The sequence below is a fragment of the Cyprinodon tularosa genome, unplaced genomic scaffold (genome assembly GCF_016077235.1).
Source record: "Cyprinodon tularosa strain WSP-4 unplaced genomic scaffold, ASM1607723v1 ctg583, whole genome shotgun sequence".
In the NCBI taxonomy this organism is placed as follows: Eukaryota; Metazoa; Chordata; class Actinopteri; order Cyprinodontiformes; family Cyprinodontidae; genus Cyprinodon; species Cyprinodon tularosa.
This window is the reverse complement of record NW_024039322.1, coordinates 176,972-194,936: the sequence shown is the minus strand read 5'-3', so window position 1 is coordinate 194,936 and position 17,965 is coordinate 176,972. Positions and strand designations below refer to the sequence as shown.

The following is a 17,965-nucleotide window of genomic DNA, read 5'->3' as shown; positions in this document are numbered from 1 at the left end:
TTTCAGAAACTGCTGATCTACGGGGATTTTCACGCACAACCATCTCTAGGGTTTACAGAGAATGGTCCGAAAAAGAAAAAACATCCAGTGAGCGGCAGTTCTGTGGGCGGAAATGCCTTGTTGATGCCAGAAGTCAGAGGAGAATGGCCAGACTGGTTCGAGCTGATAGAAGGGCAACAGTGACTCAAATAACCACCCGTTACAACCAAGGTGGGCAGAAGAGCATCTCTGAACGCACAGTACGTCGAACTTTGAGGCAGATGGGCTACAGCAGCAGAAGACCACACCGGGTGCCACTCCTTTCAGCTAAGAACAGGAAACTGAGGCTACAATTTGCACAAGCTCATCGAAATTGGACAGTAGAAGATTGGAAAAACGTTGCCTGGTCTGATGAGTCTCGATTTCTGCTGCGACATTCGGATGGTAGGGTCAGAATTTGGCGTCTACAACATGAAAGCATGGATCCATCCTGCCTTGTATCAACCGTTCAGGCTGGTGGTGGTGGTGTCATGGTGTGGGGAATATTTTCTTGGCACTCTTTGGGCCCCTTGGTACCAATTGAGCATCGTTGCAACGCCACAGCCTACCTGAGTATTGTTGCTGACCATGTCCATCCCTTTATGACCAGAATGTACCCAACTTCTGATGGCTACTTTCAGCAGGATAATGCGCCATGTCATAAAGCTGGAATCATCTCAGACTGGTTTCTTGAACATGGCAATGAGTTCACTGTACTCAAATGGCCTCCACAGTCACCAGATCTCAATCCAATAGAGCATCTTTGGGATGTGGTGGAACGGGAGATTTGCATCATGGATGTGCAGCCGACAAATCTGCGGCAACTGTGTGATGCCATCATGTCATTTTGGACCAAACTCCCTAGAGCTGGGCGATATGGCGATATATATCGTGAGGACGAGAGAAACATGTCTATCGTGACCTTTCTCCTCTATTTTTTCTATCGTGATAAACTTCTTTATTATTATTATTACTGCTAATATACATTTTAATATAATCTGTTAATATAACATTTTGCGTTTTTGCTATGCAAACTCTAAGTATATATAACGAAAAAAAAAAAGAGAATAAAAAGATAATGTGTAGAGAACGTGGTTTTGCGACACTACACCGCTTTACGTCACGCGGCTTTGCACCATACGTTTGCGACATTACTGATGGAGAGAGCCCGTGAAATTTCTTTCTGGCTTGAAAAAAAATTAATGATGGACACCCAAGAAGATTTTACCGTTAAAGCGGAGCTGCCTGGCTTATATGCTAGTTGTCGGGCTGAAGTGGAGAGAGAGGTACGCAGTGGTGCGACGCATTATGCGTTGACTACGGACATGTGGATGAGTAGAGCAACACAGCCTTATATGAGTCTCACCATCCTTATCACGGACTGGACCCTCCGCGCTCGGTGTCTACAGACCGTGTACTTTCCTGAGGACCACACCGGAGTGATGCTCGCCCAAGGTATGAGCCTGACATTGCTATGCACTTTTGTACGTTCGCTAGTTTTACTATTATTGGTTTTACTAATATGCTTACACCAATGAACTGTGTGCTTTTACAGCATACGCATCCATTACTGGACCTCACTGATATTATAATTTATTCTGAAGGGGGGAAAAGTGAAGGCTACTGCACCTGTAAGTGTTGTGTTTACACACAAAGGTGCTGTAGCATTCACTTTTTCCCCTTTAGAGTAAATCATACTGTGTGTATTAGTGTGTACTGTTTGTTATAGTTTGTTGTATAGTACTGTTGTGTTCCATGTTTTTAAACTGTGCAGCACGTTTCTCTTGTGACTGCTGAAAAATAAAGAGAACAACTGAAACACCCATAATTGTGGTACAGATCGTATGATGGATCACATTTTTAACTACACTGACACTCCTATCCAGTAGAACATGTGGGCATTTTAATTAATGTATTACCAGTGCAGACACATTTCTTCTTAAATAGGCGAGGCGCCTCCTAGTGGAAAACAAGGTAAGTGAAAGACAAGAGAAAAAACTGGCCTTGGAATTTTATAAAATGTCAATAACAAATGAATATTAAATGATTAATTACTGCAGCGCAATAGCCAAGATTCTATACTGTTCACTGTCATGGCCGCAAATTGCATAACTGGTGTTCTTGGTTTGGGGTTGGGATTCTCATATTAGGAAACAAGATGATGGGTAAAAAATAGGCGATGAAAGATTTTTTCAACCCTGTCCATCTGACGGACTATGAAAACATAAAATGCAACATCAGTTGTGGTATATCGTGATATATATCGTTATCGTGATATAAAATAATCCATATCGTGATATAGTATTTTTTCCATATCGCCCAGCCCTAAAACTCCCTGAGGAATGCTTCCAGCACCTTGTTGAATCTATGCCACGAAGAATTGAGGCAGTTCTGAAGGCAAAAGGGGGTCCAACCCGTTACTAGCATGGGGTACCTAATAAAGTGGCCGGTGAGTGTATATACAATATATAAAATTAGGGGGTCCCTGCTCCATCTTGCCATCAGTTTGGGGGTCCTTGGCCTGGAAAACATTGAAGACCTCTGCTTTAAAGTCAATGCCTTGATGCAATCAGCTGGTTTTCTTTGGAAAATATTTACTGATCTGAATGTATGATCTTATTGTGCTGTGATATTGTGTCTTATAAATGGCAGCAATATAAATAAAGTTGATTTTCATATAAAATGATCCCTAAAAACAGTCTTTACTAGATGCACATTAGCAATAGCTAACAGAGTTTACCGTTATCCCAGGGCAGTTAAAGGTACTGTACTGTCAAGACTCAGCCCAAATGTAAATTACACATTTACTTTTCAAGTTCATGTTTAATTTGGCTCGCTATTTCTCTGTTTTTGTAAAAAAAAATTATATTTCCTCATAAAATGTTAGCTTCACAAAACCTTTTGTCAAAGGTCTCTATTTTATTATTTCTCATTTGTTCTATTTTTACCTCTAAATTATAATAGACCGCATGAATCAAATTGATTTAAAAATGGCAGGTATAAAAATTCAATAAATAATTCAATAAAATTAAGGATATTGTATATATAAAGCTTTGTCCATCAGATTTAATTTGCAGATCGGGCTGCAGAGCTTTTAATTTCCAGCTTTATACTGTTTGCTCTGTTGAAAACTGCTTCCATTTCGTTTAACGATTAAGTTTATAATTGATTTATCTTTCTTTGCTCTGTTATCCATCTGTTCATATTCCTTTGTGATTTTTTTTGTTTTTTCATTATGACAATGTTTACTTCTGATATACAAATCAAATTCAATCAAATAAAGCTGATTTTATTTCTTCCATCAGAACCTCTCTGCCTCAGGTGCAGACAGGAAATATTAGCTTTTTTAAGGACACTTCAAAATTTTCACAGAAGAGGATCCACATGGGAAAATAAAAATTTGCGGGGTTTTAACCGAAATCAAAACCTTTAAAAATGCTTTGATGTTGTACTATTGCTTTATAATATAAACTACCAAAGTCATACAAGGGATGTCATGTTTTCCTTTTACAAATATGTATTACAGACTGACAAGGAATGAAATCAGTGTGGAGAACACAGCTTTGGTTATTAAAACACAATGTTTTCTGGTGAGAGGCATGACCCCGTAACCCTCCAAACGCCAAACTGCAGCAGGTTCACCGCTAGCTGCAAGCAAACAGTTTAGTTTCCTGCATGCTTCCAGCAGCTGATTCAGACGTCTGAGATATTTTCCGTCTTTAGTGTATACATTTGCCTCTTTATTACCATAAAAAGTTTCTTCTTCTTCTGTCCCTTTATGATCTTTCTTATTCAATGGTTACACATCCCACTTGCTCAGTGACTGTTTTCCCATCTGTCACTCAGGCTTAGCACATTTCATATCCTCAAAGAGTCTTTTTCATCAAACTATCTCTTCTCCTTCCTGTTTTCCCTCAGGCTGTATATCTCTTTGTAATTACCCCATTTTTTTTTCCTTGTTTGTTTGCTTCCCACAGCATAACAGTCAGTGGAGTGTCTCGCCCTGTTCGGTATGCGTTTGCTCCAAAGGTGGTGTATCCTGCCATACTCGGCCCTGCCCCAATGTCACCTGTTTGGGGGATGAGAAACCATTCATTCCAACTGGAGATTGCTGCCCCAAGTGTGGCCGAAATGGAGGTGAGGGTTGCTTCAAATCACTCAGTACATTAATGGTTTATACCGAATGCATTTGTTTAGGAAGTAACTGTTCTTCAGCTTTTTATATTACAGGCTACATGTTTTGATTAATTATTAAAATTTCCAAATAAGACAAAACTATAACATCTAACAATCTCTTGCAATTGATTTTTACAGAACATTTGGAATGTCTTACTCATTATTTAACAATATTAACCACAAGTCTAACCTGAAATACCTGAAAACACGTATTTGCATGGTCCTTTCTTGCTTTTCCCTTCCCTTCTTACCCCTAATTTACACAGCGTCCTTTCCCCTCCAGTCCGGTGTGCTGCAAACTTCTTAATGTATATCATGTTTGCTCCGCTGTGCTGCAAAGCCCACAGCAGATCCAAGGAGTGTGGGCATATCACATGTTAATCGCCTTTAACAGTTATATTCTACAATGAGTGAGTATACTGGGTGCAGAAAAGCTATATTTGTTGATTATACAGTGTTTATGCACTTCATGTTCTTTTAGTTTTGTTAAAATCTGCAGCCCGGTATTTGATCTAAAGTGCCCAGTTGATAATATACTGTACACACATATATACAAATATAATCATAAATACCTTAAGATAGCAATGTTTTTAATAAAATATAGTCATCTTTAGTGGCTCTTTTGAAAATCTGAATGCTGTGGTGATTCAGTTTCCTGTTGGAGCAATTGGATTTCTGAATATTTACTTTGGTCTTGCTGCAGTCTTTGGCAAAACTAGAATCAGATAGAATTTTGGATTGTATTTGATGTATATTATTGATCCCAAGCTGAAAAATTACTGTAATGTAGCAAAGCAATGAACACAACAATATCATGCTGTCTGCTGACTTTGCCCTGTGCTGCAGAGCAGACAATGAATGCTTTCTTTGATTATCCCTGTTGGAAATTTGCTGGGCAGTTTGCAGCTGGACGGAGTGGACGCGGTGTAAATAAGAGCAATACCTTTATTGCGCTTCTGCCCTTCCTTCCTTGTGTCTTTTCTTCCTTCTACCTTCCTTCTTTCAAATCAGTGCATCAGATCTAAGATACAATCACTGGGGCTTTAGTGCTTTTGTTGTTGCTCTGGGATGTAGAATAAGGTTTCCCAAAACTAATGCCCTCTTGTAGAGCTGGTAGTTTTTAAATCCTATGAACTTGAGGCTTATGTATTTAAATTGGCTTCTGATACTTTAATACTACTACAGTGATGCCTTTGCAATGGTCTTTGTATTTTTCTTTACATTGTTTTTATAATGCTTTTTTTATTTTCTGTTTTTTTATTTAATTATTTTTTTAATTACTTCCTGTTTTCCTTTGCCAATCCCTTCCCTTTCTTACAACCTTCTCTTTATTTTTATATTTTCTTTACTTAGATCCTTAATTGTGATTGTGTCCTTCCTCTGTGTCCTTTCCTCCTTTATTAAGTCCATCTGCTTCAACTCCTTTCTTTCAGTCATTTGTTCCTTCTGAATTCTATCTCAATGTCTTTCCTTGTTTTGTTCTCCTCCATCCTGTTTCTGGTTCCCCCAGGTCTCATATTTGCAGAAATATCTGCCATTGATTCATGTTAAACCTTTTTCTTAAAAAAAGTCTTCATTTAAGAGAAGCCTTTTCTTATTAACAGGTATTTCAAAATTGTCCTGAAAAAAAAAAAAAAAATACATTCTCAATAGTTTTAGATGTTCAATCACCGTAAGATAAAAGGGAACCCTAATTCTGCAATTACAAGGTGTCAAAGTTATTTTGCTATATCAAGAATTTTGAGGCATATTTTGTCTACTAAACTAAATACAAAAAAGAACAGCTTCATATAAATAAGAATATCATTGAAAAGCTAATCTTTATTATTAAATGTATATTGTATCAAAAAGCTTTTAACACCAAAGTGTATCTGTCCAGCAGATAGTCAGGGATCCATCACAGAAGTCATAGGAAGTCCTTCCTGAAGAAGCTGTTGCATTGCTTTAAATAACAAATGAAAAAATTTTGTAGTAAATGGTTCAAAACCATTAGGAATAACTGTATGGATTGTAAAGTCAAGCTTGTTCAAAATTTTGCAGAAGATCGGTAAGAGCTGGTCTGTAGCTGAAAGGCTAACAAGACATTTTAGAGCATCACGCTTTCTTCTGATGAGAAGCTTTAGGGGGGAAGATTAGATTTTCTGGTGCCAAAACTAACTTTAATGAGCCTGGTGTTACTGTGCACATCAATAAACTACTCTGACCTGGACTCTGTAGGGAATCTATGGGGAATTATAAACAGGAAGTTTAAGAACATCAGAACTGACGGCACAGATGAGATTTCAGAACTCCAGAGCAGAACTACAGGCTGATCTCCACTATGCCGCCCGCGCTGCATTGATGCAATCATTAATTTAAAATAAGCCCTAAGCAGATAGTTAGTGCAGATAATGAAAGTACATGGAGCTACTTTACAGTAGGCACACATTTCTACATTAGAATCTCTATTATTTTATACTTTATTCAAGTTGGTGTCTGATCCAAAGTAACTAAACAAAAATAGCATTTTTATAACATTTTAACCCCTTATGCATATTGTCGCGAATAGGCATCAAAGCCTTGTATTACATACACAGAGAAGATAGCATGTGCATTCCTCCAATTCCAGTTATTATACATTCAATGTGGAACTAGGAACCTTCAGCAAGCTCTTGTTCCACCTCAATTGGTCCCTGTCGTTGTGCTATCATTGGCTAATATCACACATTTGAAATATACCTAAATCAATATTTATGAATAGGTTCATTTAGTGAGTTCCACCTGAATATGCTTTAGGAAAGCTGATGCTAAAATTATTTACACATATATTTCTTTAAATATTTTTAAACTGCATAAGGACTTTATGATGATAAGCATTTGTAAAAAAAATAACCAGCATTATTAAATTAAAAGGTGAAAAGGTGGAGTACAAACTGACTTTTTCCTTTAACTGATATTGCTAAAGGCATTTATCATTTAGGAAAGTTTTCCAAACAATGCTTTGACATACAGTAAGAGAGATTGGTAAACATATAAGCTTTGTGCCTAAATGTTAATTATTTGATTTAATGATGTCTTGGAGCAATAATAATTTTTCTATGTGTTTAGCAGCTGATAAGTTAATTCATAGGCCAGATTCAACATCACCGATCCTGCAGAGGAGAAATGCTTAAAGAGCCAGCTCGTTACCCAACAATTTTCCTCATTCGGTTTCTTTTGTCTGTGTCAGAGCCCTGCTCTTGGCAGGGGGTGGTCTACAAGGACGGCGAGGAGTGGGAGCCCAGCATGTGTTCCAGATGTGTTTGCAGCAATGGAAAAGCCCAGTGTTCAGTGGTGGAGTGTCAGCCAGTGGCCTGCAAACAAGTGAGTTTCACTTCCAGCACACTTGACACGTTTTGCATCTTTTATTTTCCCACTGGCAGCCATTGTGGCTTTGTGTCTGTTCTACTCAGCTCAGTGACATGTATTCAGTAGAGCGATGGAGACACTGGCTTTTAGAAAAATGATGAGAGGAAAGTCAAAATCAACGACAACTTATAGAACAGTGATGCTTAAAAGAAGATTTAGGCTTTTAGCAGATAGATTACTTGCTTATAACATGAAGTCATTGATGATCAGCACGTTCATTAAAGCAGGATGTCTGGCTTTTTGCTAGTTTGAAACATAGATGTGTTCTGACATAATGTTGGCATCTGAAAAGTCTAATATGTTGTCTAATATGCGTTGTATGTTTTTGAGAGCTGAAACCTGAGTCCACCCCCTCTGTTTCAGGTTGGTTTTTCTCTCTTAACAGAAATGGCTTCCTTCACACCCCTTTCAAACCACCTGTCTTCTTTGTCCAAAATTTTGGTCCTCGAAAAGAATGTCCTTTGTCCATAGGGTGTAGATTTGAATAGAAAAACTTCCTGGATGGGAAGCGAAATGTCTTCAAACTTGGAAAACAAAGTCCAGTGGATTGTTTTTTTTAAAAACTTTTTTGTAAGGTAAAAAAATAACAACGGTTGTGTGTCAGACTCCAAATCCCTCAGTTAGCAGAAATGTTAACATTTACGGTAGAACACACACAAAGAAAAAGTATGGTTTGTATGGAAGGTTTGAAGAAGAAATACTTTTTTCAAAAAAATAAAATAAAATAATATTTGCAAAGCTGCTTGTGTTTTAGTATAATTCCAAGATACATATTTGGAGAGAAACAAACCCATCCTGTCAGCACAAACACCAGATCCCAAACCACATTGGTGGCGTTGAGTTAATGATTTAACCGTATAATCCATGTCAGTATTTGGAACGGTGATCCCAAACATGGCAGAAAATCTGCACCTAAATGAAAATACTAAAGGTATTAGCGTGGCATAGTCAATTACTAGGCTTTAGGATGGACCTTAGGAGAGCTGTGATTCTACAGAAATGTTCTCAAAATGAATGTCAGATTAACATTTCAGAACCTGAATGTGTTTTTCTTTTTACCAACACTTTACATAACCCAACAAATATTTTCTCTCCCTCAGCATGAAAACCTGGTGATCCAGCCAGGCCAATGCTGTCCCAGATGTGTGTCCAACCCATGTCTCTCTGCTGGAACACAGTACCAGGTAGGCTCTTTCTTGCTGAGCATTATTTCATCCTAAACGCAGCGTATATCCGTTTTCTTTACTCGTTGTGCTCAGCTGTTTGTTTCTTCCTGCAGTGCAGACTCTGATCTCTCACTTTGATCACATCACTGGGTTTCCACTCTGTCTAATGTTTGAATGCACCACTCTCAGCTGTCAGATCCACCAGCAAGGGTGCAATCTTTGAAAAGGGAATTATTTACAGAAGTAATGCATGGGATTCTGGATATCAGCTACTAAATGCCGATAAGTATAAAATGCAGACAGTTTTCCAAGACTAAAGGGAATATTTTCTTCCATGTTTCCTTTTAAATGTCTGGTGTCAGAACATTAAAGCTTTGAGAACTGCCAAGATGTAAATAAAAACACAAAAATCAGTGATGTCAATTTTTTTTTTAACCATACGGATAAAAGAACTTGAAAGCCACAGTTTTTGCAATTTTTTTGTAGCCAATTAACATTCTCACAATAAAGCAAAACCTTAATGTCTAATAAAGGTATGTTACGTCTGGCCAAACTCCAAAGATGGTCATAGCAGCAGCAATATCATAATAATGTCAGTTAGAATTAGTTCATGAAGAGGTTAAAAATAACTACAGAAACGTAAGAGTCAAGTTCAAGAAAAACAGGGAGCACAGAGTGAATTGGGCTGCAAAATATGAAGAAAACAGGCTTTGATTATAGATCACAGCCTGAGGAAGATAAAAAGAAGTAAAAGGTTTAAATACCAAATGTGTTAAAAACCAGACATGCTACTTGAGTCATGATTTTACTAAAGTTCAGACCCAAATGCAGAAGACCAAACAGGGAGACCAGGGAAAAGTTTTAACAGGTTTTTTTAAAGAGATAATACGCAGAGAAGTGTTGCTCTGAACACTGCTCAACCGGAACTGAAAAGTGAGGGGAAGACACAGTAGGTTAGTTCAGGCTCAGTGGGAAATTTGACTCGTGAACTTGGAGAAGAGGATTTGGTTGCTGACTCACTTTCCCAGAGCAGTTGTTGAATTCTTGACTCCAGTCTGTATGCTGTTGTTCCAGTGTTTGTCTGATTCGATGGAGGGCGGAACAGGGTTTACCCAGAATGCGGTTGTTTGTAGGTGAATGGAGAAACTGACTGCCACTCAGATTTCCTGCGGTATTTGAATGGGTCGTAGTGGAGATGAATCCCTTTCTCAGTGCGAAGCTCAAACGATCTCTTGGGGAAAGTGGATCCAAACCTCCTGTTTGAACCCCAACTAAGTTTGTAGCCCAGTTGATCCTTCCAGGGAGAGAAGGTCTGAAAAATCAAGTTTGCAGGATGACTTCCTGCTGAGAGGCAAAGACAAAACAATGTTAAAACTCAGGTTGACAAGAACTCAGTTTGACTCAGCAAAACTCAGCTTGGCTAGAGTACCCAAAACTGGCAAACACTCTGGCGTCGAGGTAGTGGCAGTCAGCAGCTTAAGAACACTCCGAACACTACGTTGGTTGCTCACAAAGTTTTTCTGGAAGATTACTGCACCCTAGTAGTGATAGCAATGCTACAAACAACGTTATAAATGGATAGATCGAAACAAACAGAGCTGTTTGTCATAGCTAAACTCTGACAAACTAAACTCCGGACTTGAAAAAAAAACATAATGATATGTTTTATTTTCCGTTTATTCCAATGAAGAGGATTCTGTCTTTGACTTCTATTTAATCCTCATCTATTTAATCCCAGTATTTCTTATCTCAAAGTTGTGTCCTTGTTTGTTTGGTAGGAATGAACAACAACAGGATGCTGAGGGGAGGATTAATCAGTATTTAGAGTCGCAGTAGATCGGTTACCTCAAATAATATCGGTTGGTCTTTATTTATAGCAAGCTGTCACTTAACCGTGAGGCATTGCAGGGTGGCTGGGCTCGGTCAGGCTCTGTTAAGTAGCTGTGTCGGCTTTCGCCATCTAGCTTTCTTGTAATTCCTTGGTACTGCCATACAGAGGGCACTATACCTGTTGATGTTTGCTCATTTCTACTTAGGCTCAAAGAGAACAAAACACACTGTTATTCTTGGTCTATATAACGATATTTTATCTTGATTATTTTGGTTAGGCATTTAGGCTGCGTTCACACAGCAGCCTGAAGTAACCCAAAACCGATTTTTTTGCCCATATTCAACTTGCATCTGATCTTTTCATGACAGTCTGAACAACACAGATCTGACTTTTTCCAATTTGAACCAGGCCACCTGGCTATGTGGTCCTGGATCCGATACGAATCTGATCTTTTCAAATCCGACCTGTGTCTAAACGGCCAGGACGCATTCATCCGACCTGAACACCATTAATACCCGACAAAGGTCACTATTCTGCGTCAAGAAAACACAACCATGGCGGACGATGATGAGGAGAGTAGTATTTATGTTTATCCATACTGAAAACATTGTGTTTTTAAGGCGATCTTTACTTCAGTAAACACTTCGCATGCGGAACATTTGCGTTGTATGACTGCAGTTCACAAAGGAGATCCGAGTCGCATTTATTTGGAAATGTGAACAGCAACACAAAAAATTCGGATTTCACAAAAAAATCAGATTTGAGCATTATGGCCTGCAGTGTGAACGTAGCCTTAATGTGATTATGCATCTTTATTTAAAGAAACAAAGATGTGTCCATCCATCTTCATCTACCAACTGTAAATATGAGCTAATGAACAGATTTCTAGACCAAGCCTGAACTAGATGTTAAGCTGGTTTGGGGCGTTATATTACACAGGGCTCTTGGGTGGGGGTCAGGTATGGATCAGGCTTTTTTTTTTTTTTTTTTTTTAGGTGGTATAAACTTTCTTTAGATGTGGTGGAGAAAATATGGTTAAACCTATTATCAAATAGAGCAGTTGTAGTTTACTTTTTGTTGGTTGTTTTTTTTTTAAACAAAGAAAGTGAAATGCAGCAAGTGATCAGACACGAGTAGAGCATGCAGTGTGCAAATGAATCACACCATGAGGTGTAATCCACCTGATTTGGAAGCACTCAGGGTGAGGATGATGGAGACCAGACTGCAGCTGCAGGAGCAGGGAAAGGTAACAGATCAGTCTCTGTCTGCTCTGCTGTGCTACACCCTGCTTGTAAACTGCACTACAAGCACATCTGGGTAGACTGACTGCGTCTAGAAGCAGTAATACAGTAAATAAAATAATTATTAACATTGGGTTTTAAGGTCAGGCTCCCATTGGTTTTGGCTTTATGTCTACAGGCCTGAGTCTGGTGAGCCACTTTGGACACCTCTAACTCAAACCTGCACTCACACCTATAGATTTTCTTGCTCTCCTGTCTGTTGGTAGAGATTTTTAAAGGAAATTCCACTGCAAAGGGAGATTCATAACTTATTGAATTAAAAGTTGTTTTTTCTTTATCTCTTATCTATCCGAAACATTTTTAAAGAAAGTCCTATTTTGTGCATGTTTTTCCTGACTTGTTATAGATATATTTAATCAGATCTGTTTTGCTGCATTATTCCTCACTGTGACTGTGGATGGAGTACGTCAGTGAATGTTTAAGCAAGTTTCAGGTTGAATATAGATGAATATTCTGATCTCTTTTGATCAACTTGTTCAGAGAAAAGTGCATCATTTTCTCCAAAGTGAGTTTAAATCCTCCTGGAACGTCATAAATCACTCAGGAGGTAATCGACGTTCAAAGAGCATCGCTGGCTTTTGATGTTCTAAATAGTGAAATAATTAGAAATCTCCGAGCTCTGGGTCAATATTTAATCCAGACATTTAACTTTAAAGAGAAACTCATCTAGAATTTAATCTGACATCTATGGGACGGTGACCCCAGTTTTATCCAGATTATAGTTATTAGAGCTGACGCGTTGAAACAGGGAATCAGTCTGGGCTGATATGCGTGAGAATAGGAATCTTTATGCTATTAAATGACTATTTTATATTATAATAGTCTTAATTTCAACATTGCTTCAATGTTTTTTTATGTTTTATTTATTTATTTATTTTTATTTAAAATTAATTAAACTGGGCCAATATTAACAACTGATGTTTGCTTTCATCTTGTTGCTGTTTGTTTATTTGTTTAGGACGGCAAGTGAAGGAGATTTTCCATGTAGAATTTGTTTTTTGTATGTGACACTAATAGAGACAGTAATAGGATTGTTGGACTTAAACCAAACCAAAACATTTTTTAGATAGAAACACTATCACCCGCTCATTTTCAACCCCTCCCTTAGAGAGCATTGCAGAGTTTGGGGTCTTTCTTCCATCCATGGGTAGCTGGTGGGGAGGAATTTGATCCTTTGTTTAATTGTGTCTAAAGGGAAGGACAATGTAAAATATATAGAATATCAGTAAACAAAACAGAAATATTAACACGGGATGTTGATACTGAACCAGTTTTCACTTTGATGTATCCAAATTGACGATGCTTTTGCCAGCACTGTTCTCGTTATTGTTTGAAAGGGAACATAAATCACCAGGTCTAGCTGTGAATGGATTTAAAGACCAATTTAAACCAGATGAATACCTTGCTTCTCTCTCCATGACCTGTTAAAATAAGGCTGAAAAAAGGCACTCTTAGAAAAATCCTGAAAAGTAATTTTTTCTTCTCAGACACTCTGCAACGAATAAAAGAAGCACACATCCAAAAATATAGAAAAGCAATTCAGTATTATGTGATATTATATATACATTTTAAATGGATATGTGATATAACTAAAATTATAGCTTTCTAACTGAATGTCTTAATTTATTTAAATAGTTATTATTAAGAAAACCTAATTTACTTTAAATGAATGAAAGGTTTTCTTAATCAGGGATTAAGAAAAAATGGCAGGTTCTCATTTCATGTAACACATGACATTATGAAATAGATGAGGCCTTTTTCTACTAAATGACCTTAATATTTTATTTGTTTAACTTTAGACAGCAGTTGGATTTTGAATTTTACATAATTGATATTAACATAAATTCATGATATTTTGCATATCCCATCATGAGTAAAAAAAACAAAAAATTTTTTGTAATTATTTAATGTATACTTTCATCTCATTAGTTCTATAAAAATGTTCAAAGCTTTGTGCACATCTTTCTGACCTGTGCTCTGTCTTCTTTGGCCTTCATGTGACTCTTTGCTCTCCAGGAAAACCCTCTGAGGCCCAAAAAGAAACATCTGCATTTTTAAATCACACACAGGTGAACTATAAAGGCCTGATTTTATCTAGGGAAGCAGAAGTCAAGTGAAACCTTTTTCTGCCACCTGAAAACTTTGCAAGGCTCTTTTATTCTGTCTGAAGGTGTTTATCATGTTTATGTCTCGCCAAAATACATCAGTTTTAAAGCTACAGTGTGTAACTTTTAGCGACATCTAGCGGTCAGACTGCAGACTGCAGCAACATGAACATCTCCCCCCACCGCTTCTCCCCCCCAACAGTACGGCGAGCGTTACGGGACAAAATGTCTTCCACGACGTCCGCATCACCTACCTTCTCAAGTGATGAGGTTTGTTTACATAGATAATTTTACAGATAGTATTTCATTAGTCTGTGTAGGGTATAGATTTCATGTAGACTTAAGATAATAAATATACCCGTTATTTTTTCTACATCGTTGTGACGTTTTGGCGATCTCGCAATCGCTAGTTTGTTGGCTCTGTGCTGCCGTAGCGCAAAGATGTCTGCCTCCATGGCTGCGAGACCCGCTCCTATGTAATTATAAATAACGAATTCTAAGGCGACGCAAATATTAAGGTTAAGAGGCTGAGCTCGCAGATGATGATAAATAACATAGTTATGTATAATATATTACATTTCTGACTGTATATCCCTGTAAATATTACACACTGTAGCTTTAATACACCCGGGTCATTTGTGATTAAAAGCATAAAATCATCAAAATCTCAGCTGAATGTTCAAGGTAAACTTACAGCTCGCTGTAGAGATGCTCTTCACCCTGAAGCAGACACCGATTTCCCTTCAGGGATTATATTCTTCACGTCTGGCCTTGGAATACCAGAGTGAAGGATTTGTTAAGGTCAAACCAAATCTTTAATAAAAGTTCCCGTTTTACATTCACCACTGACTATTATTTCTGCACTTTTTTATTATTTCAGGCATGACAAAACACAAAGCAGGGGGATAAATTAAGGTTTATTAGTCTCCATTTTGATTACCATTTAATCTTCAAAACAGAAAGGATTTATTTGACTTTTGTGGGTTGGCTTCGTGTTTGAACAATTTTCAAAGGAAGGAACCTCACTGGAGTTTAATAGATTTTTTTTTATTTAAACTTGATCTAAATGTGCGTCTGTGTGTCTCTGCAGCACGGGGAGCAGTGGCAGAAGGACGCCTGCACCACATGTGTATGCGACAAGGGTCAGTCGAAATGCCACACAACCACCTGTCAGCCAGTCCTCTGTGACAAGGTGGGCAATCACACATGCACACACATGAATGTTTGCTGTCTTTCATTTGCCAGGGCTTTGTTCTGACACCTGTTCACGCTGTTTGTGGAGTTTCTTTCACCCAAGAGGGAAACCAGGACTTGCCCATTCCCAGTCTTCACTGTTTAGTCGTCCTGAAACCCAAAACAGGAAGTCTTTAAAGCTGAAATGTAAATATATACATCAAGGAGGTTTGCATAATATTCCCAAAACGGAGGCGAGAACCTACTGTGCAGCTCTGTAAACAGTTTTACAGCAACACAGCATGACAAGTGCAATTACTTAAACACTTACCCACACACACTCCAACACACAATGCATGCACAAAATATCCACATGGGCTGACATTTAATCCTTAATTGCATGCAAATTTCATCTTGCAGCTTCTTTAGTTTGCTGGAACTGTTGGTGGAGTCACAGGGGACCAAACAACACAACACACTCTGGTGTATTGACTGCTATTCATTTCACCACCTGCGTTCATTTCTATACCTAAACACCTACCAGAACCCTGTCTATTAAGAGTTCTAGATATTCCTAGTCATAACCAAACTTTATATACCCAATGTAAAACTAAAGCTAATTGCTAAATCTAATAAGGTGGTTAAATTAAGACTGGGCTTTGTCCACAATAAGCTCATCTGTACTGTAAAGGTTAAAACACTAAAGAAGGTCCTAAATGGGCAATTTAAGCAGGTAAACAAATAGTGTACAGAAATACAGAAAACTACCACACAGCAAAGGATTAAATAGGTTGACAAGTAGTTACAGGTAACTGTTCTCTTACATAAAATATCAGAAAACACATCTGAATTTCCACTAAATTCATAATCTTAATTTCCTAAAAAATAAAATAAATATAAATATATATATATATATGTGTATATATATATGCATATATATATATATATATATATATATATATATATATGTATATTTACATATATGTACAGATGCTGGTCATAAAATTAGAATATCATGAAAAAGTAGATTGATTTCAGTAATTCCATTTAAAAAGTGAAACTTGTATATTATATTCATACATTACATACAAACTCATATATTTCAGATGTTTATTTTGTTTAATTTTGATGATTACAAATGACAACAAATGAAAATCTAAAATTCATCATATCAGAAAATTAGAATATTGTGAAAAGGTTCAAAATTGATGGCCCCTGGTGCCACACTCTAATCAGCTAATTAACTCAAACCACCTGCAAAAGCCTTTAAATGGTCTTTCAGTCTAGTTCTATAGGCTACACAATCATGGGGAAGACTGCTGACTTGACAGTTGTCCAAAAGACGACCATCGACACCTTGCACAAGGAGGGCAAGACACAAAAGGTCATCGCTAAAGAGGCTGGCTGTTCACAGAGCTCAGTGTCCAAGCACATTAATAGAGAGGCGAAGGGAAGGAAAAGATGTGGTCGAAAAAAGTGTACAAGCAAGAGAGATAACCGCACCCTGGAGAGGATTGTGAAACAAAACCCATTCAAAAATGTGGGGGAGATTCACAAAGAGTGGACTGCAGCTGGAGTGAGTGCTTCAAGAACCACCACACACAGACGTATGAAAGACATGGGTTTCTGCTGTCGCATTCCTTGTGTCAAGCCACTCTTGAACCACAGACAGCGTCAGAAGCGTCTTGCCTGGGCTAAAGAGAAACAGGACTGGACTGCTGGTGAGTGGTCCAAAGTCATGTTCTCTGATGAAAGTAAATTTTGCATTTCCTTTGGAAATCAAGGTCCCAGAGTCTGGAGGAAAAGAAGAGAGGCACTTCATCCACGTTGCTTGAAGTCCAGTGTAAAGTTTCCACAGTCAGTGATGGTTTGGGGTGCCATGTCATCTGCTGGTGTTGGTCCATTGTGTTTTCTGAGGTCCAGGGTCAACGCAGCCACATACCAGGAAGTTTTAGAGCACTTCATGCTTCCTGCAGCTGACCAACTTTTTGGAGATGCAGATTTCATTTTCCAACAGGACTTGGCACCTGCACACAGTGCCAAAGCTACCAGTACCTGGTTGAAGGACCATGGTATCCCTGTTCTTAATTGGCCAGCAAACTCTCCTGACCTTAACCCCATAGAAAATCTATGGGGTATTGTGAAGAAGAAGATGCAATACACCAGACCCAACAATTCAGAAGAGCTAAAAGCCACTATTAGAGCAACCTGGGCTATCATAACACCTGAGCAGTGCCACAGACTGATCGACTCCATGCCACGCCGCATTGCTGCAGTAATACAGGCCAAAGGAGGCCCAACTAAATACTGAGTGCTGTACATGCTCATACTTTTCATGTTCATACTTTTCAGTTGGCCAACATTTCTATAAATCCTTTGTTTTTATTGGTCTTCAGTAATATTCTAATTTTCTGATATGATGAATTTGAGATTTTCATTGGTTGTCATTTGTAATCATCAAAATTAAACAAAATAAACATCTGAAATATATGAGTTTGTATGTAATGTATGAATATAATATACAAGTTTCACTTTTTAAATGGAATTACTGAAATCAATCTACTTTTTCATGATATTCTAATTTTATGACCAGCACCTGTATATTCTGCATCCTCCACATTCACTGGCAGCCCTGAAAATATGTGTGAAAAGCTTCAAAACAAATTCATCCTCTGTTGCAGCAGCAAAATCCCATATTAAAAAATTTACATAATCACTGATGCCAAAATTATTATTTAATTTGGTTCTATGGTAATAATGATTTTTTTTAAAGCTGTACAGCTATCAAGTATACATAAACCGAATTAA

At 37.9% G+C, this 17,965-nt stretch overlaps 1 protein-coding gene across 1 annotated transcript in view; it reads left to right on the top strand.

Moving 5' to 3' along the window:
- Positions 1-17,965, top strand: part of LOC119797455 (extracellular matrix protein FRAS1-like) — a gene marked incomplete at its 3' end in the record, with an annotated part of 322,128 nt that overhangs the window by 128,633 nt on the left and 175,530 nt on the right. Inside the window, exons 5-8 of the mRNA XM_038306524.1 lie at positions 3,996-4,155; positions 7,403-7,536; positions 8,682-8,765; positions 15,075-15,176. Coding sequence (XP_038162452.1) covers positions 3,996-4,155; positions 7,403-7,536; positions 8,682-8,765; positions 15,075-15,176 — 480 coding nt within the window. The remainder of the gene's footprint in view (positions 1-3,995; positions 4,156-7,402; positions 7,537-8,681; positions 8,766-15,074; positions 15,177-17,965) is intronic.